At 48.2% G+C, this 20,487-nt stretch overlaps 1 protein-coding gene across 1 annotated transcript in view; it reads left to right on the top strand.

Annotated features, from left to right (window-relative positions):
- The window catches only part of LOC135879617 (trifunctional purine biosynthetic protein adenosine-3), a 49,485-nt gene extending 29,959 nt beyond the window's left edge, over positions 1-19,526 (top strand). Inside the window, exons 15-21 of the mRNA XM_065405666.1 lie at positions 347-499; positions 3,605-3,808; positions 4,288-4,419; positions 5,070-5,200; positions 13,612-13,753; positions 17,606-17,721; positions 19,329-19,526. Coding sequence (XP_065261738.1) covers positions 347-499; positions 3,605-3,808; positions 4,288-4,419; positions 5,070-5,200; positions 13,612-13,753; positions 17,606-17,721; positions 19,329-19,526 — 1,076 coding nt within the window. The remainder of the gene's footprint in view (positions 1-346; positions 500-3,604; positions 3,809-4,287; positions 4,420-5,069; positions 5,201-13,611; positions 13,754-17,605; positions 17,722-19,328) is intronic.
- The last annotated feature ends 961 nt before the right edge of the window (positions 19,527-20,487 follow it).

The raw sequence follows: 20,487 nt of genomic DNA, 5'->3' as shown, positions 1-20,487 counted from the left end.
TCACTAATACATCTACCTCTTCTCCTGCTGTGTAACAAAATGTCATGATTGTTTTCCCAACATAGCTTTTTTTATGATTCCACTATTACTTGACTATATTCTTCTTTCCCTTTTCTCAAATTAAATACACTGAAACAAATTAAGCTGAGGGGCAGATGGGTAATAACACTGGTGTGTACTACAGGAGTTAGAGCAAAGCATTTTTCTCTTTCCACTTCAATTTACTCCGTCATATAGTAGTTGCTTTTCAATGTCTGGTAAATGAATATTTTTAGGCTTCCTTGATTTAATTCGATTGACGTTTATTTCTATGTTTTAATCAGTCTTTTTCATTTTACATTCACAGGGGAACTACTGTTAACCCCAACTAAAATCTACAGTAAAACTCTGTTGCCTCTCCTTCGTTCAGGGCGTGTTAAGGCCTACGCCCACATCACTGGAGGAGGTCTGTTGGAAAATATCCCCCGAGTTCTCCCAGAATCATTTGGTGTAGTTTTAGGTAAGGAAGCAAAATGGGCATCATATTAAAAAAATGTGCAGTTGTGGGCATGGACCTGAAAAGCCCATCAATGTGGTATAAGGTAAACAGACACTTTCCTTGAGTCTCACATTTGCATGTCTAGAACACAGTTTATTTTTTTACTAGATCTTTATTGAATTTCCCCTTTCACTCAGAATACCTACAGAGTACCTTGTAGTAGGGTGACCAGATGTCCTGTTTTTAAAGGGACCGTCCCATATTTAAGCCCTCCTGTAGGTGTCCTGACTTTTTCTTAAAAATGGGCAAATTGTCCCATATTTTCTGTTTTTCCCCCCCCCCCCCCCCCCTCCACCAGTACTGGTGGGTCCTGCTTTTGGCTGGATCCCTGCTCACCAACCGCCTGCCCACCAGCGGTGACCTGGGGGGGGGGGGTGTCCAGTGGCTGACAATGGGGCTGGGTATGCAAGGCTGGTGGCGGGGTGAAGATGCAGTGCACGGGGTCAGCTGCTCCCCCAGCTGGTCTGTCAGCACAACCCGCACTGCGTGCCGGCTCTCCGCCAGCAGGACCCCACCCCCCATCCAGTTTCCTGCCAGCGCTGGCTGCACGCTCCGAGCTGCGGTGGCTGGTGCATGCAGGCAAGCACAAGGCAGTGGCTGATTACGTGTCACCTCTGCTGCTGACTCATTGGCCCTTGATGTGCTCCCCCTCTCGCTGTTTTTCCCCTTTGTCCCCTCCTTCCCCAGCTCACTGCTCCTCCATATCCCCCCCAGCAGAGCGTGTCCCACTCCCAGCACTGGGTGGAGAACCAGCCCCTGGTTGGAGCACTGAGCTCACCAACAACCTGGCCAGCAGCCTCCTTCCTTCCCCCACTGCCTCTGGCTGGGCTGGCACCCCAGGAAAGCCCAAGACCCTCCAGCCCAGGGCGGTGGCCAGAAGGAGCCGAGCCCTGTGTGTGCCAAAGCCCCGCACAGCACTGGCACGGGGAAGCCGCTCCGCCCCTCAGCTAAGCTCTGGAGTGGCAGGGGGGGAGCGATTTTCAGCCTGTTCGTGCCCCGACCCTGCAGGCTCCATAGCAACCCCTGGGGCAGGGACTAAGCACCCTCTTCACTCACCCTTCCCCCTGCCCTGAGTCCTACCCCCAGGGAGCGCAGGGTTGTTCCATCCCCTAGGCACCCTCCCCTGCTGAGCCACCTCTCTGGCCAGGTTCGCTGAAGCCTCTGCAGTCAGGTTCCCTGGGCCCTGGTGCACAGTGCATCCTTAGGGCTTAACCCCTTCCTGCCCATGCTGTAGGTGGGGGACAGGAGGCGGCTGGGGTATGTCGGTGGCCAGCAACAGCCTGGAGGTATTAGCTGCCTTTCGTCGCTATGTGGGCAGGAAGGAACAAGCTGCTTCCAGCCACACAGGGAGGCCGGGGGAAGAGATGAGCTCTGCAAAGACATGGGCCAGGTCATCCCATATCTCTCTCCCCCCTCCCCCCCGCGGGGCTGGAAGTAGCTCCCTTCCCTCCCGCACAGTGCCGAAAGGCTGCTGCTGGCCATGTTCTGGTGTGAACCCTGGCAGAAATCTGGGGAGGGGGTCATGTGACCCTGCGTCCATCCGTCCCATCTCCCCCTCCCTCCCCCCCGCCCATGTGTTGCCTCCGGAAGATGCAGCGCCAGGAGAGGCAGGTCCATGCCGGAGGCCCAGCCAGGCATGGAGGGCGGAGAGCGCTGGGCAGGGAGGGGAGGGTCGGTTCCCCCCCCACCCCACCCTGTGAGAGAGGTGTACAGGAGTGTGTGTCACCTCTCCCTGTGTGAACCCTTCAGCTTTAAAGATAAAAAGGTAAATAAAAAGAATCCAACTATGCAGTATTTCTTTTTAACAGGGGCTCAGTCAACTTGATGTTAATTTGAATGTTTGTACTGAATCGTTCTGATTGATTGCCGCTGAACTTGTTTGAATACAAATAATTTTACCAGGTGTCCCGTATTCAGCATAGGGAAATATGGTCACCCTACCTTGTAGCCTTAAGATTGCAATCTCTCCTCCCTTGAACTCATAATGTTTTGGGTTGAGTTTGTTTGTTTAAGGAACCAGGTGGTTTAAAAACAACCAAAAGAGAGTCGCTACTGTTTTGTAACATCACACAAGCTCAGGTCAATCTAACTTGTTTGAGAGAACTTTGTTGTGCAATAGAGTGTAATTAGTTAGGAGGAATGTGTGCATAACATCATAATCATGATACTTTGCACTTGGATACTGCCTTTCTGAAATCTCAAACCATTTTACCTACATTAATTAATCCTCATAATAACCTAGTGGGATATTATTATTCCCATTTTACAAGCAAGCAACTGTTGGCACAGCAAAGTTAAGTGACTTGTTCAGGATCACATAGTGTTGGTGCCAGGTGCAGAATAAAACAGAACTCGTGACTCTCAGTTCTCCGTTCCAAATAATAAATTGGACTTCCTTCCACAGACTGAGCTCATCAGATCTGTGTTTTATTTTTCTAGTTCGCCTCTTCTATATGCTAAAATCTGTTGAGTACTAATGTATGAAAACCAGGACATAACATTTAAAATATAATATGGCAAAAAGAAATCTACTTCCTTTTTAACTCCATCATACTTGTTCAGCAATGCTGCTGCTGCAGGCCAATCAGTTCTTGCCATGGGGGAAAGGGGTCTTGTCTGTTGTCTGTTGGAATCTGGTGGTGCCTCCCTCATTTTATACCCTCTCTACCACTGCAGCTGTCATCTTCCCAGGAGAGGATGACTAATAAGAGCACCTTCTGAAGTATCCTCAGAGCCTCTTCCTAATTATTAGCCAATGGGTCACAGTTGAGTAATTCATTTCCTACATTCCATGGGCTGAACCACATTTTCCAACACTCCAGACCCTGCTGACTGAGGCAGTAAGAGACAGGGACTGGGAATTAAATCCCAGTTCTTCTGCATTGCAGCAAAGATCACTGGGCCTAAGACTGCCCCAGGTCTAATCATTTTTGCATTTGTAATTCATGTCCAGAAATTCTGGCTCTTGATATTCTAGGAACTTGAGTATTTGTGTCAAGACAATCATTTCTATTCAACACTTGTTTTGTATTTCAACAAGCAATTTACAGCTTCAATCATTTTCAGATGCTCACAGTTGGCGGATACCTGAAATCTTCTCTTGGCTTCAAAAAGAGGGAAACCTCTCAGAAGAGGAGATGGCCCGAACATTTAATTGTGGGATTGGCGCAGTCTTGGTGGTAGAAAAGGCACTGGCTCAGCAGGTTCTGAAAGACGTACAGAGACATGAGGAAGCCTGGCTGATTGGGAAAGTCGTCTCCCGACACACAGGTACTGGAGTCTCATTTACCTAGAGGAATGTAGGGCCAGCTGATGTAAATCAGTGAAGCTCCACTGATGTTAGCTGAGGATCTGGTCCATAGATACTCTGTCACATTTGCTTCATAGGTGTGTTAAAATGATAGTCCTGAAGATTCCAGTTACAGTACATATAAGTGTTTGTTAGCTTTGAAGTGATGAGAAACAAGAAGTGCTACTGGTCTAATTCTCAGAGGTGCTGAAGTCCTTTTATGTCCTCTGTATTTCTCTGTTTACATGCGGGGGGGAATAGCTTGGTGGTTTGAGCATTGGCCTGCTAAACCCAGGGTTGTGAGTTCAATCCTTGAGGGGGCCACTTAGGGATCTGGGGCAAAATCAGGACTTGGTCCTGCTAGTGAAGGCAGGGGGCTGGACTCAATGACCTTTCAGGGTCCCTTCCAGTTCTATGAGATACACCTATGTAACACTTTTTTTTTTTCTTCCCCATTAAGAATCTGCCCATGTTGAAATCAATAATCTGCTTCAAGCCTTACAAGCAAATAGGTTACAGTTTTTGCACAACCATATCCAAGGCAAAACCCAAACAAGCAAAGTGAAGGTGGCTGTTCTCATCTCTGGAACAGGTGAGGCTTTTGCATTCTTCACTACAAGGTGCAACACAGGCTGTTGGACAAAGAAACTTAGGCCTTGAACCAAAACTGCTTCAAGTTACTGGAAGTGTTCCCATGGACTTCAGTGAGCTTTCGGTCAGGTGCCTAGAGATCGACATCAGGGGGCAGCTCCTCGGGGCAGGCAGAACTGATTTTTGCCCTAGGCCATTTTGAATTGGATATACTCTGATCATTACCCACGGCTGCAAAATGTTTGTGAGATACACCTACATATGTAGCTTTTGCCCACATACCTCTATACCACGTTCAAGCGATCAACCAGCTGCTCAGAGGAATGCAGCATTGTATTTTCAAACACACCAAACTTTCCTTCTGTGTTTTATAGACATATAGGCAGCCCCAAAAGTAACAAATGCAGCATAGTTCATGCACTGGAAAGTAGGTTTTACAAATGCATAACTTATTAAACCATTTCATGTTCTCACACACGCCAGGGGTCCAAGCCAATGCTCACTAAGGTCAGTGGAAAGACACCCATTGACTTCAGGGGCCATTGGCTCAGACTCCTCCTATGTTACTGTTTTTAAAAGCCACCTCGGAACGTTCAGTATATTTACCCTCCAAGAAATGCTTGGTCTTCATTTCTTCTTTTTCATTTTTAGGCACAAACCTTGAAGCCCTAATAACCAGCACAAAAAAGCCAACCAGCTACGCACAGATAGTCCTCGTCATTTCTAACAAGTCAGGCGTGGAAGGGTTAAGAAGAGCTGAAAGAGCTGGTATTCCTACAAAAGTAAGCAATGTTTCACCTCTTGAATCAGATTTTACTAACTCACTGCTGTGGAAATCTAGCCAAGGATTAATAATATTTATAGGGGAAAGGTGGAGCTGGAGCACAGGACTGGGAGCCAGAAACTCCAGAATTCTTCTATGCCACTGACTGTGCCCTTGGGAAAGTCACTTAACTTCTCTCTGTCTCCCATCAGTAGGATGGAGATAATAGTATGTCTTTTATTTCCATCTTAGCGATGTTACTGGGATTTGTTATTGGGTGTGCCTAGAAACCCTGGCCATTGTTAATGTTGCAAAACACTTAAAAATAACCTCCTCCTCCTCCTCTCCCCCCCCCCCCCCCAAAAAAAAAAAAAACCACCACCAACAACAACCTACCTACCTTTCACTTCCGGAGCGAATATTTTTCTTGCTTGGGGTCTCCCAAAAGGTGATTATTTTTATTAATAACAAAATGAAAGGCTTTTGTTCAACTTTAATAAGTTCAGCTGTGGTGAGAAAATATGTACATTTCAGACAATGCTACAGCCAACATGGCTGCAGTTTAAAAATAGCATGGAGAGAGTCCTTGTTCAGGGTTCGTGGATTTGTTTGGTTTGCAAAAATATTTATCAATTATAAACAATGGAGAATCGGGCCCAATGTGAGTTCTGCCATTGATTTCAACTAGAGCAGGATCTGATGCTTAAACAAATTATTAATTATTATTATTATTATTACTATTTGCGTGATATTAGAGAGACAAGGTAGGTGAGGAGGTATCTTTCCCCCCTCCCCCCACGGTAAGGGCTACAGCTATGATCAGGACCCTATTGTGCTAATGCCGCACAAATATATAGTAAGGGTGAGAACCACAAAGGGAGTGAGGCATTGCGAAGCTCCGTGTCACAGCACCTAACTCTTAGGCACCTAGAAAATCACCGCAACAACACTGCGCTCCCCAAAACCTGAGGGCAGGGCTACACTACGGGGTTAAGTCAACCTAAGTTACGCAACTCCAGCTATGTGAATAACGTAGCTGGAGTTGACATACCTTAGGCCAACTTACTGCGGTGTCTACACCACGCTGGGTTGACGGGAGAAACTCTCCCACCAACTTACCTTACGCTTCTCGTTCTGGTGGAGTACTGGAGTCAAGGGGAGAGCGATCTGTGGTTGATTTAGTGGGTCTTTACTAGACCCGCTAAATCGACCCCTGGTGGATCTTTCGCAGCTGCGTCGATCCCCAGTAAGTGTAGACATATCCTGAGTTCTTCGAGTGCTTTCTCGTGTCCATTCCATATTGGGTGTGTGTGCTCACTACATGCACCGGTGCTGGAAGTTTTTCCCTCAGCAGTATCCGTAGGGGACAGGCTCTGGCGCCCTCTGGAGTGGCGCCCGCATGGCGTGCGGTATAAGGGGTGCCACCGGCTCCCCCCACCCTCAGTTCCTTCTTACCGCTGGTGACGGTACTGGAATGTCTGCTGCTTTGGCTAGCGTTGTTTCGTTCTCTGTTCTTGCGAACTTCCAAATCCCATAAAATAGCTGTATATAGTTACTAGTTTTCTTAGTTACCCTTAGTAGTAGTTCTCCAACTCTTCGTTAGTCCTGGATGGGACCCAGCCAGGGGTCAGGGCATGCCCTGGTCCCCAGGCTTGAAGCCCTGCGATTGCTGTAAACGGCCTATGCCCATCAGCGATCCACATACCAGCTGCCTACGGTGCTTAGGCGAAGGGCACATAAGTGACAAGTGCCGTATCTGCAAGTCCTTCAAATCTAGGACGAAGAAGGAGCGCGATATTCATTTTAAGAGCGCTCCTAATGGAGTCAGCACTCACTCCGGCACCAGAGCAGCGGGGTCTGACTCCGCACCAAGCACTGTGGCCTCCGTGCACAGTGCTCCCCCGGTGCCGTACACGAGCCGGCACTGGTCTCCCTCCACTGCTCTGGTCAAGAAACTGAAAAAGACTGTGAGGGGAAGATCTCCTACCTCCCGTAAGGGAAAGGAAAGGGCAGGGGGAGAGCCAAGACCCGTGTCGGGCAGCTCAACATCCCACTCGGGAAGTCGGGCCCCAGCTCAAGTCGAATGCAAGTACTTTGTGCCAACCGATGGGCATGAGTACTTATACTCCCACCCAGCCCCCGATTCCCTTGTGGTCGAGGTGGTTAACCACAAGGAGAGGCAAGGACAACCCGGGGCCACCCCCAAAAATAAAGACACCAGGAGGCTGGATCTTTTCAGATGTAAGGTTTATTTGTCTTCCAGCCTTCAGCTGAGAGTCGCCAACCACTAAGCCCTCTTTGGCCAATATAACTTCAACATATGGCAAGCCATGGCCAAGTTCAAAGGGTCGCTCCCCGAGGCTTCCAAGAAGGAGTTCCGAGCGATCCTCAGTGAGGGCACAACCACGACCAGGGCAGCCCTCCAGGTGGCGTCAGATGCTGCCCGCACCATGGCTTCCGCTATCTCCATGCGGCGAAGCTCTTGGCTTCTCCTCTCTGGGTTGTCCACTGAGGCTCAGCAGTCTATGCAGGACCTGCCCTCCGATGGCCGGGCCCTATTTGCGGAGCGAACAGACAGCAAATTGCATGGCCTCAAGGACTCCTGCATCACCCTGAACATCCTGAGTCTCTATGTCCCAGCTCCAGCGCGTAAGCGGTTCAAACCGCAGCAGCCGCAGCGCCAGGGGAGCTAGCCTCGGCAGGACCAGCCCCATAAATGAGTCAAGGGCTACAAGCGCCATCTGAGCCACCCGCCTCCACCCTCTGCCCAGTCGGGCTCGACCCGGAATAAACAGGGGGCCACACGGTCGTTTTGAGGGTGCGCCTGAGGGCGACCTACCAGACTATTCCCCGGATCCATCCTTCCCTGTGTTCTCTAAATGCCTTTCCCTCTTGCTCCCTGCCTGGACTGCCATAACCTCAGACCGATGGGTCCTCAGCACAGTGGAACAGGGTTATACCCGCCAGTTCCTTTCTACCCCCCCCCCCCTTCCCACCCGCCTCCCCGTCCCTCTTCAGGGACCCCTCTCACGAGAGTCTCCTCGCACAGGAGGTAAAGGGGTTGCTACAGCTGGGTGCGGTGGAAGAAGTTCCTCTCGAGTACAGGAACAAGGGGTTCTATTCCTGGTACTTCTTAATCCCAATGGCCAAGGGCAGTCTATGGCCCATCCTGGACCTGCGAGGCCTTAACAAGTACCTAAAGGAGTTAGTTCCACATGGCCTCTCTGGCTTCTATTATCCCCTCCCTGGATCTGGGAGACTGGTATGCCTCCCTCGAGTTGAAGGACACATACTTCCACATAGCGATCTTTCAAGGACACAGACACTTCGTCAGGTTTACGGTGGGGCCCCACCACTACCTGTTTGCGGTCCTCCCGTTCAGCCTGACGACAGCACCGAGAGTGTTTACCAAGTGCATGTCGGTGGTAGCAGCTTACCTCAGGTGCCGGGGGTATCCAGATCGACCCGTACCTCGATGACTGGCTCGTCAAGGGCAGCTCCAGGTCTCAAGTCCAAAGGGATGTTGTGGTGCTACAAGCTATGTGCCGCTCTCTGGGCCTACTGGTAAATGACACACACTCTACGTTAGTGCCAGTGCAGAGGATAGAGTTCATCAGAGCGGTCCTCGACTCGACCTGTGCCAGGGCGTTCCTGCCACTGGAAAGGTTCCACACATTGACGAACCTCATTGCGGAAGTCTCCGTGTTCCCTCTGACTACAGCCAGGGTCTGTCTGCGCCTTCTGGGCCACATGGAAGCGTGCACTTATGTGGTCTGCCATGCCAGCCTCCAGATGTGACCCCTGCAACAATGGCTGGCAATGGTCTATTCCCAGTCCCGAGACCCCCTGGAGAAGATTGTTACCATTCCCCAGGCGATACTTATCTCACTGCGATGGTGGACCGACCGCAGGACAGTCCTGGAAGGGGTTCCATTCGACAACCCTCCACATTCCATCGAATTGGTGTTGGACGCCTCGGCTGGGGGGGCACATATCAGCATCCTCCAGACTCAGGGGATATGGTCCCCAGACGAAGCGCGGTTGCACATAAACGTCGAAGAGCTCTGAGCAGTCTGGCTGGCGTGCAAAGTCTTCTTGCCCCACCTGTCGGGCAGGGTGGTATGAGTCCTGACGGACAACACAGCCTTGATGTTCTACATAAACAGGCAAGGGGGGGCACGATCATCGGCTCTCTGCCAAGAGGCACTCCCGTCTATGGGATTTCTGCATCAGCCACAAAATCCACCTGAAAGCTTGTCACCTTTCCGGCGTCAGGAACACGCTAGCGGACCAGCTCAGTAGGGACTTCTCCTCTCACCACGAGTGGTCGCTCCATCCAGAGGTAGCCTACATTATCTTCCAAAGGTGGGGAACTCCCCAAGTGGACCTGTTCGCTACCAGACAGAACAGGAAATGCCACCAGTTTTGTTCTCGGCAAGATCTGAGCAAGAGCTCCCTCTCCAACGCCTTCCTCCTGTTGTGGTCACGGAGCCTGATGTACGCATTCCCTCTGATTCCGCTCAGCAGCAGGGCCCTGGCAAAGACCAAAGAAAGAGAAGACGCAGGTCGTCATGATCGCCCTGATGTGGCCTCGCCAGCACTGGTTCGGCATGCTCATGAGCCTGTCAGCGGCCCCTCCCTGGCCCCTGTCCAACTGACTGGACCTGCAATCAGAGGACCACGGTTGACTCCTACGCCCCCACCTTGGGTCCCTCCACCTCTCGGCGTGTATGCTGCATGGCTGAACCTGGAGGAACGGACCTGTTCGGAAGAAGTCCAACAGGTCCTCCTGGGAAGTAGGAAGCCCTCAACTAGACTGACTTACCTGGCCGAGTGGACTAGGTTTTCCCGCTGGGCGTCCGAACGGGGCATCTCTCCCTCATATTCCTCCATACAGTCTGTCCTGGACTACCTGCTCCGTTTGAGGAACCAAGGCCTGGCACACTCTTCCATTAGAATGTATCTCGCGGCAATCTCTGCTTTTTACCCACTGGTCCAAGGACAGATGGTGTTTTCCCAAGACATCACGGTCAGATTCCAGAGGGGACTTGAGAGACTCTTTCCACAGGTACGGGCCCCTGTCCCGCAGTGGGATCTTAACTTGGTCCTCTCTAGGCTCACCAGCCCACCCTTTGAGCCACTGGGTTCCTGCTCCCTTTCCCACCTGTCGTGGAAGGTCGCATTCCTGGTGGCGGAGACGTTGGCAAGACGGGTCTCTGAAATTTAAAGACTTAACCTCAGAACCTCCACACACAGTCTTCTACAAAGATAAGGTTCAGTTGCGGCCCCACCTGGCCTTCCTGCCAAAGGTGGTTTCCACCTTCCATATGAACCAGGACATCTTCCTCCCAGTGTTCTGTCCCAAACCACACAAGGCCAGTGAAGAGAGGTGTCTTCGCACCCTGGACGTCCAGAGGGCCTTGGCTTTCTACTTAGAACGTACCAAGCCTTTTCATAAATTGACTCAACTGTTCATCGCTACAGTGGATAGGAGGAAGGGTCACCCGGTGTCTTCGCAGAAGATTTCCAATTGGATTACCTTGTGCATAAGAACTTGTTACGACCTGGTGGGGGTTCCGCCACTGCAGATTGTCAAAGCCCACTCGATGAGAGCGTAGGTGTTTTCAGCGGCCTTCCTGGCACACATCCCTATCCAAGACATCTGTAGAGCCGCAACATGGTCCTCTGTTCACAAGTTTACTGCTCATTATGCCATCACTCAGCAGGCCAGGGACGACGCTGGTTCGGCAAAGCTGTGTTGCAATCGACACGTCCGTGAACTTCTGTCCACCTCCAGGGGTACTGCTTGGGAGTCACCTAATATGGAAATGACATGAGCAAGCACTTGAAGAAGAAAAGACAGTTAACTTTTCCGTAACTGATGTTCTTTCAGATGTGTTGCTCATGTCCATTCCATGACCTGCCTGCCTTCCCCACTGTCAGAATTTCCAGCAAGAAGGAACTGAGAGTGGGGGGAGCCGGCGGCGCCCCTTATTCCGCGCACCATGCGAGCGCCACTCCAGAGGGCACCAGAGCCGGTCCCCTAGGGATACTGCTGAGGGAAAAACTTCCAGCACTGGTGCATGCAGCGAGCACACATTCCTAATATGGAATGGACACGCAACACATCTCGAAGAACACGAGTTATGGAAAAGGTAACTGTCTTTTAGGCACCGAGGCTCCCTATCCAATGCATGGGGAGAGAGAGGCACCTCAGAACACAATCTGCAAAAGCCAGCGCATTAGGAGGGGAGCTGCCTAAGCCAGCCAGTGGGAGATGCTGACAAGAGCTGAACCCCTCCCCTCTCTTGGAGACAGGCACCTAAGTCCAGGCTGCAGGGAGGCATCAAGGTCTACTTAGAGATCCACAAATGAGAACCAGCCACGTAGAGTCAGGTACCTTAGGCACCTACAGGGTTTCTTGCAGGAATGACTTAGGCACTTGACTCAGTCCCCATGAAATGGGGGGAGGGGAAGGAAGTGGCGGTGCCCACTTTATAGCTTTTAGCCCAGTCGTTAGAACACTCTACCTGGGATGTGGGAGCCCTACATTCAATCCCCACCTCTCTGGCAAAGGGCGAGCGAGGATTTGAAGGGGGGACTTCCACCTCTCAGAAGAGAATTCTAACCACTGAGCTATGGATCTTCTGATGCAGGGCTCTCTACCTTTCCTGTGGAGGTGTTCCCCATTGGATAAACAATGCAAGAGTGATTGGAGCAGGGGGACTGGCCCTGAGTCAGTCTCCTACTTCCCTGATGGGTGCCCTAACCACTGGACTTACAGCATCATTCTCGTGTGCTCCCATTCTCTGGCCCAATGACTATTTATCTACAGTAGAACAGTCCTGGGACCAGATTGAGAGTGGGAATGAGTCTGGAGTCCAGGGACTAGGACATTCACCGGAGAGGGAGGGAGGGAGATCTGGGGTCCAGTCCTTGTGTTCCAATCACTTTAATTATTTATCTACAGTAGAACAGCTTCACCAGGAGAGGTGGAGAGAGCCTCACAACAGAACATCCTGTAGCTCAGGGGTTACAGCACTTTCTTGAGAAGTGGGAGTCCTCTGTTCAAATCCTCTCTCTCTTCCCCCCCCCTTTGAGAGGAGGGAATTGAACCTGGGTCTCCCACATCCCGGGCAAGTGCTCTAACTACTGAGCTAAAAGTTATCAGGTGCATGGCACCACCACTGCTTCCTCCTCATGCCAGATTTTGAACCACACTTGGTCCAGTAGGCATGCTCAGAGGTTGCCTACAGCATTGGACCCCACATGTGACTTAGGCGTTCAATCACTTATCTTCTGGTTCGTGAATCACTCTGGGTCTTAAGCAGGAGATAGGTGTCCGGATGCCTAGAGGGAGGCAGTAGTGCGCCTGCCCAGAACCTGAGACACCCAGGGAACTTTTTTACCTGAAAAACGTAAGTGCCGAGTGAGTTTAGAGGCCTACAGAGATCAGCAGGTGTTTTGTGGATCCCACCGTAAGAGACAGTGTCTGTCCTGAAGAGCTCACAATCTAAATGGACAAGACAGAGTGGGAAGGGAATCAGAGCCACACAGAGGTGAAGTGACTTGCCAAAGGTTACACAATAGGTCAATAGCAAAGCCAATAATAGAAGCCAGTCCAGCCCTGTCCACTCAACCACACTGCCAATGCACTGAACAACTGCACAGCCAATTTAGCATAAACTTTTCAAACCTAACATGCTGACTTTAAACCCAATTGTTTTTTGTACATTTCAGTGGGATTTAACAGGCCTCGTTATTTTAAAGCTATGGATATTTTAAGAAAATAGTTTTGGTAATTTAATTTTAAAATTATTCACATTTAAATATGGCATGGGTGTGCTTAGCAGAGAAAACTTTAACTGGAGCAATCCTCATCCTTACCTAGCTGTTCCTTCTTAACATGTCTATAATTAACCCTCCAGCCTTTTGTGGTGCCCTATGTTATGTTTTTCAAATGGGTGGGGGGAGGGGAGAATCTTGTTTGCAATTTAAACTGATCTAAGGTTTGGATGGGTTTAAACCCTGTAGATTGTTTTAAGGCTTCATCTCAACTGAAGCTGGTTAAGCCAGTCTAAGAGTTAGGGTGCTTGTTATATTTTTCAGGTTATTATTAATAATTAATTGTTAATGGTCCAAATCCTATAGCCTTAAACTGAGTTTAAGCAGGCAAAACTCCCATTGCTTTCAACATGAGTTTAGCGGAATATAGTCTAAGTTGAAAACTACAGGATTTGATCTACTATTACTTACGTGCATTTCTGAAGTGCCTATCCTTGTAGTATCTGGACACCCTTCTTTATCATATCTGGAGTTTTAGATTTTTTGTTTGATTACAGCGCAGTGTTTCAGCGTGTTCTTGTTATATGAGAGAGTCAATTAATCCCACATTCATGTCTGTATTTCTCCTTTTTTTGGATATTGTAGGTAATTGACCATAAATTGTATGGAAGTCGCACAGAATTTGATAATGCGGTTGATAAAGTCCTTGAAGAATTCTCAGTTGAACTGATCTGTCTTGCAGGATTTATGCGGATTTTGTCTGGTCCTTTTGTCAAAAAGTGGGATGGTAAATACACTATTTTGTCTTGTTTAGAAATATACATTAAGACATTTTGCAGTTGCAGTTAAGCATTGTATTTAGTCTGGCAAACATTATATAGAGAAAACAAGCCAGTGTACATAGATGATTGACCACTTTAAATAGTAACGCCTTTTTATCAACTATACTCTGGATTTTTTAAGAAGGTACAAAACTGCTGAAGGTTGGAACCATGGGCGGCCAGTGACCCAGCCATTGGGGGAGGATAGCCCCTGGCCCCGCCCATTGTGCCAGATGCTCTGCCCCTTTTGCCTCCCCCTCCCCTGCACCGGGCGGCTGGGTAGCACGGCCGCAGTGCCCCCAGCACTAGTTCACTGGGCAGTGCAGTCTGAGCACTGGGCTGGCAGCGCAGGCCCAGCGCCAGCCGCCCTGAGTACCTGCGGGAGGCAGGCCGGCCAGCCCCGGTCAGCCTGGGCCAGGGCAGAGCGCCGGGAACTGCAGGAGGGAGTCTGGGGGCGGAGCGTGGGCGGGGCCACACCAGGCAGTTTGGGGAGGCACAGCCTACGATACCTGGCGCCTGTGGTTGGAACAGAAACCTTCCGTCTCCCTCTCCCCAAAACTGCAACTAAAGCACCTTCTTTGGTTGCACGGGGAGTTAGAAACTTAAAGCAATTGAGTGACACACCAGTTGCATATCATTAGCCAGCCAGCCAGTTGCTGATCCCATCATTGGTGATGACGATTGGGATGATGCAGGAATAAGCCATGACATGCTGATAGTTTGTTCAAAGGCTGAGGCTGTAGCATTTATAGAAATAGTTCAAGCGGCAATGTCATTTAGTACTCCCTCTGGTCCTAAATAAGTGTAAGGCCTCAGAGTACCCATCGTGTGCCTAGGATTTTAACGTGATATGGTCAGAAATCCCCAACCAAGCCAATAGTGGGGGGAAACATGCTTATTCATGGGATGCTTTATACAATCTCTGCACAAGGCAGTAATGTCTTCCCTGGCTCTGTACTATAGATCCCTTTCCTTAGCCTTCCCTGTTCCCAAACCCATGCCCAAGTTTCAGGATAGGAGGTCACTACAGGTGATCTCTACTAGGATGGGATTTCCCCCAAAATAGAGTCCTAGGTTATATGTCACCTTTTTGTGTTATAAAAATGAACCTCTCAAATAGGTCACCTACCCACCTGCTGCTCTTAAGCTGAAGTTCCCATTAGGCTGTCTTTATCCTACATGCTCCCACCGCTCTCAGGTGCGTAGCTTTCACCTTTAGCTTCAGTTGCTACAGAAAAAAGGGAGGGAAGACAAAGAAAAAAAACCACCCTCCACCACCTCAGCTAATGGCTTTGTGGGGCCAGGGAGGGAAATTCCTTCCTAACCCCAAACAAAGCAATTGGAGTGACCCGGAGCCTATGAACAAGAATCAGTCCAAGGGACCTTTTAGGGCATCCAGAAACGAGCCATCGCCCCAAACGTAGAACTTTAACACGATGAAAGGTCACCCCTTGCGTCAGCCTTAGGGGCTGGTGAGTAGGGAGCTCTTCAGCCTGCTATGAGAAAGCAAAATTGGTTCCTAATTCCCCTGCCAGACCCTTTTAAACCCTGCTATTATAGAGGAGGGGACCACATTAATCCCAAATTGCGAGGAGACCAGATTACTTTCCTCTAGAGAAATAAACAAGAAGGGTGAAGGGAGCCAGTATCTTTCCCTTCCCTTTATCATTTGCATTGGAAATTCTTTCCACTTCCTTCTGATGGAGACATTGTGTGTAACCTGCTTCTATAAAGGAGAGGATAAGAGAAATCCGATATTGAAATTCTTACACAAGTAAATGGTGCACTCAGTTTCCACTGATTCAGGAAGCAAGCAATAGGAGCAGGTATTGCAGGGGAAACAGTCTGGAACAACTCCCCATTCCTGTGCTTGGGTTAGAGACTGGGGCCCAAGCAGTCCTGCTTCTGTACTAGCAGCTGATAGCAGGTCACTGGGTGGCAGGTCTGGCCTGCCTAGATCTTAAAAACCCTGTGGAGCAAGGTTCAAGACCTGAAGTCCCTGACAAACTAGAGAGCTTCACAACCTTTTGCACAAGTAGTTTCAATCCTCCCCTTCCCATGCGTGTTTTGTGATGTTTAAGTAGCAGTAACAGGACAGAGAGGCAAAAGCTTTCAGGACTTTTATCAGTTATCTCCTGGTAACCTGCCCCTGCCTATCCCCTGACACCGTTTACCCTCTGGCCTGTCTCAGACTTTGACCTCCTGGTATCTGAACTGGGCCAACTCCTGCTCTGACCACTAGGTCAGACTCCCCATGTCCTGGTCATGACATGGTTCCTCTCTGGCCCTGCAATATTGAAGGTGAATCTTAGCAGAAAGGATGCATGAAGAACAGCCCCCTATACTGCAGCTCCTGGGGATACTGTAACAAGGAACTCGAACTCAACTGAAGTGTCACTGTCGCAGTATTGTCCCCAGTACATTTTTGCCCAAGGACAAAACAATCGCTAGAAGAAGACCTGGCATATTGAAGCCGAAGAAAAGCCTTATTTGAATGAAATAGGCTGGAGATAGTGTTGAAGACCTGTTGGTTTTTATGCTATACTTATCCCCATAAGGCTACCAATGTCATTGTCTGGAGCGGTTACTGTTGTGTGCATCCAAATTGTGCACAGGACTCCATAGGACATGGCCCTCATCTTGCATTGACTGCCTTCCCTTGTGCCACTTTTCCCATTGCAGTGCATTCTCTTCCCCCCCCCCCCCCCCCCCCCCGGGAATTGGACCCTGCTGTCCCTAACATTAGTCAGCCAAGTGTCTCACCGCAGTGCAATTAAGCTGTTGGTGAATACTGACGGCATGCAACTCACACAGATGAGGCATGGAGTGACATTTGTGTACAAGATACCCTAATGTGAGGCACGTGTTATTGTCTTCCTGTTACCTGAAAAGGAATTTTTGTTTGTTCTGAATTGAGCATCAGATCCTCAGCTGCTGTAAAATGTCATCACACCATAGACTTCAGTCTGGCCCAGGATTTCCAGTGCAGTTTGTCAGACAAAATAATAACTTAGAGGAGGAAAAAAGACCTTTTTGAGGAGAGGAGACAGCCTGATGGCTTAGCTGTAGCAATAGTATGTATGTGATTAGCGTTCAGTCCTATTGTGAGGCTAGCTAGTGACTAGAATGCTCACAGAGCATATGCACTCACCTCTAGGAGAAAGGCCTAGTGCTGCTCAGTACTATAACGGGGACCCTGCTGACTGTTCATTAGGAGGAACCCCTCAGGAAAAGAGCATTATGCTGATTTTTTCAAAAGAAGGGGAAAGCTGTGGTGTGCTTCTGCTTCTTGGAAGGGCAGGGGGATACTCCTGTGTAGGCAGCAGTTCTCTTTTGTTAAGACTGAATAGTCCTTAGTGGCTAGGAGACTAACCTAGGAAGAAATCTCACCACTTTCATGGAAGCTTGTGTGACACTCCCTGCCACCATGGGCCAATATTCTAAGTCACGAACTTGAGTGGGTATTAAGGACTATGAGCAATAGGAGTGTGCCTGTAGTCAGATGAAGAACAAGCCATGACACCAGGGAAGAGAACACCACCACAAAGAACAAGGAGCTATAAACAAACGATAGTCATGGCAGAGATTCTTGGGAGAAGTGTACCACATATGTACAGATGTTTTCTTGTTCCCAACCCTGATCAGCTGGAAATAGATGGGGTAGAACATAGATTCCTGATGAGTTTGGGACTGCTTTGTCATGGCATTCTGAGCATTTTGCATTCTTGTTAACGATGAGGCATTTACTTGATGTTTAAACTTGTGAAACGAGGGCTGAGAGCTAAGAGATGATGATGATTTCATTTATTCTTTTCTAGGAAAAATACTGAATATTCATCCATCTTTACTACCTTCTTTTAAAGGAGCAAATGCCCATAAATTGGTATTACAAGCTGGAGTCCGAATCAGTGGCTGTACTGTGCACTTTGTAGCTGTAAGTATGCCATTTCTAACAGAAATGAGCAGCTTTGAAAAATGTGCAGTGAATAATCTTGGTTGGAATAATACCTGTGTCAAAACGATCTCTGTCTTTTCCTCTTCGTTTGTAGAAATGGTTAGATGTACAGTGAGAGGAATTCTTTAGACTGTTGTGCAGTGGGGGAATTCGAAATAAATATTATACTAGAATTCAGGCTTTAGCTACACTTGCTTTTTTTCTGTGCAGCTTCCTACCATTGGTAACAGTAGTGCTGCTCCACCAGTTGTCATATCAGTGGGAGCGCTAGCACAAGCAAGGCCTTGGTGATCAGCAGCATCTTTACCCACTACCGTGTTTCCAAGTCCTGTGTTTTTTATCATGAGCCTCACCCTGTTTAGTGTTCTTAGAGCTCCAGTTGCTGGAATCAAGGAAGGCCTGAGAATCTCAGCTTTCGTTAAAAAATTTGTTCCAGCTCTCATGCTTGCAGAGAAAAGCTTGAAACTATGGAGTGACTGTAACCTAAAGGCCCACACCCCAGCAGGCAAAGAAAAGAACCCTAACTGTATTAATTTTGTAAAAGTCATTTTTTTTTTTTCTTTTAACACTTGGAGTTGGCAATATTGCCACCATGTTGTCAAGACCTGCTTTGAGCAGGATAAGCAACAGTCTTAGGCTCAGCTCTTGACCTCCCATAAGGAATTCAGAAGACCTGGGACACCTAATTTCCTGGTGCTGAGGTTTTGTTTTGACACCAATTTTGTCAAAAATTTTGAATCATTCAACTAGCCGTGGTAGGCCTGCATGGTGCTAGGAGAGTCTATGGCTTTTGGAGGAGTTGGCTTTCACAGAAAACATTGCTCAGCTGGACCCCTGGTAAAATGACTTTCAGTTCTCTCTGGACGATTAACTGAAAGATTTATTTACGAGTTAACCTCTCCCTCCCTGGTATTTTAGACATGTGTTATGAACTCCATAGGGTTGATGAGCCTTGACTTCTCACCATTTGTGGAGAACGCATGTGCACAATTAAATTAGTTTAGAAGATTTTTTCCCCCCCCCTCATTTACTTATCAGGATTGAAAGTAGCGGTACGCAGTTCCCTCATTAAAAGCTTGAAATCATCCTCCAACTCCGATAGCTGCTTAAGAAATCCATTTTCTTACTCTTGCCAGAACTGTGGCATGTGAGGAGGCCAGGAGTTCTGTCCTTCCATAGTATGTCATTGTGGCATTTCCACAAATGAAGAGAATTCATAGACAGCAGGGAACATTACTGATCACGTGGGAAATAAATAATTTAGAGGTGGAAAGATCTTTGGGCTCACTTAATCCAGTTCCTTGTCAATGCAAGATAATTCTCTGTTGTAAATATACCTGCATTTTGTCTAGTCCAGTTTTATATGGCTGAAGTGCTGTGGCTTTCACTGCTTTCTTGTGGGACACTATTCCTCAACCTCACAGAAATTCCCTGCAGGCCAAGGTGTATTTTCTGCACTCCTCACATATCACAGGAAATATGTATAAGTGGTACCTAAGGTAACCAGAGCAAATAACTGTCCTACTTTTGTGCATCTTCTCTTCCCCCTCTTTCAGTTTACAGTATTCTGGATTTTCTTTTTTCAGGAGGAAGTCGATGCTGGAGCTATAGTTTTTCAAGAGGCGGTTCCCGTGAAGATTGGAGACACAGAGGAGACCTTGTCAGAAAGAGTAAAAGAAGCAGAGCACAGAGCCTTCCCTGCTGCCTTGCAACTGGTGGCCAGTAAGGCAGTGTGCCTAGGAGAAAGTGGCAAGATCTTCTGGAATTTAGAACAGCGGAATTGAGAAGACTCTTGGCTGTAGTGATGGAACAACAGTACTAAAGTTCTAACAACAATAATCCAGAGGGCAGAATTTAGCAACCGCACAGTTACTTTTATTCTGTTCGTAGAGTGTATTTTAGCGTAACATTTCCCATGACATTCCAGCAGGATCTCCAAATTCTCTCTAGTGCTACTGCTCCAAAGTAAAGGCAGAGAAAGCCAAAAATGGGAAGGGAGGGGGATTTTAAAAATTTTTTAGAATACCGTGGTGGTAACTGATCAACATTGCTGTGGCCGCAGCCAGAAGGAAGGAAGTGGCCCTCATAACAAAAGCTTTCTTTAAAGAAAATGGTGAAGTGGATTTTGCTCCTACAAATTGTGTTTTTCATGGAGTATTGTACCTGGTCTGGACTCACGATATCAAGTAACTCCAGAGGTGGAACCTGTGATCCAGCAGACACCTTACAGAATGAAACTCCTGATGAACACTTACCTGTGGGTAAGTGAGTCTGGCTTTAGGGACCTCATTTCATACCTATAGTCCACTAGAGATTAAGCAAGTTTAGAGTCAGAGGTGGGGTTTTTTCAGTGTAGAATTGGGAATGAGATGCTTTCCGGTCTCATAGTCCTATGTGAAATTCTTTACCAATCCTGTCATAGCTAAATTCAGTAATTCTGGGAGCATATGTTTAAGCTAAAATAATATTAATTTTTTTTTATTCTCTACCTACCCCTCTTCCCCTCCAAAATCTTTTGTCATTCTCAGAAGCATATTTGAGTGTTTTTATTATGGCTCAACTCTTATCTCTGTACAAACCCCTAATTTCTTTTAAAGTTTTTAGCAGCTGCAAACGTTAGTCACTATACAGTTTACTCAAATCCGTTTTTCCCACAAGCTAGAGGCACCTTCCTTCAGTTACTCCTACATAGTTTTAAAACAAAACAAAACAAAAACCAGAAACCTCCTGTCACTAATACACTAA

This window comes from Emys orbicularis, chromosome 1 (genome assembly GCF_028017835.1).
Source record: "Emys orbicularis isolate rEmyOrb1 chromosome 1, rEmyOrb1.hap1, whole genome shotgun sequence".
Classification (NCBI taxonomy): Eukaryota; Metazoa; Chordata; order Testudines; family Emydidae; genus Emys; species Emys orbicularis.
The sequence above is the reverse complement of the archived record's forward strand: the minus strand, read 5'-3'. Positions and strand labels throughout refer to the sequence as shown.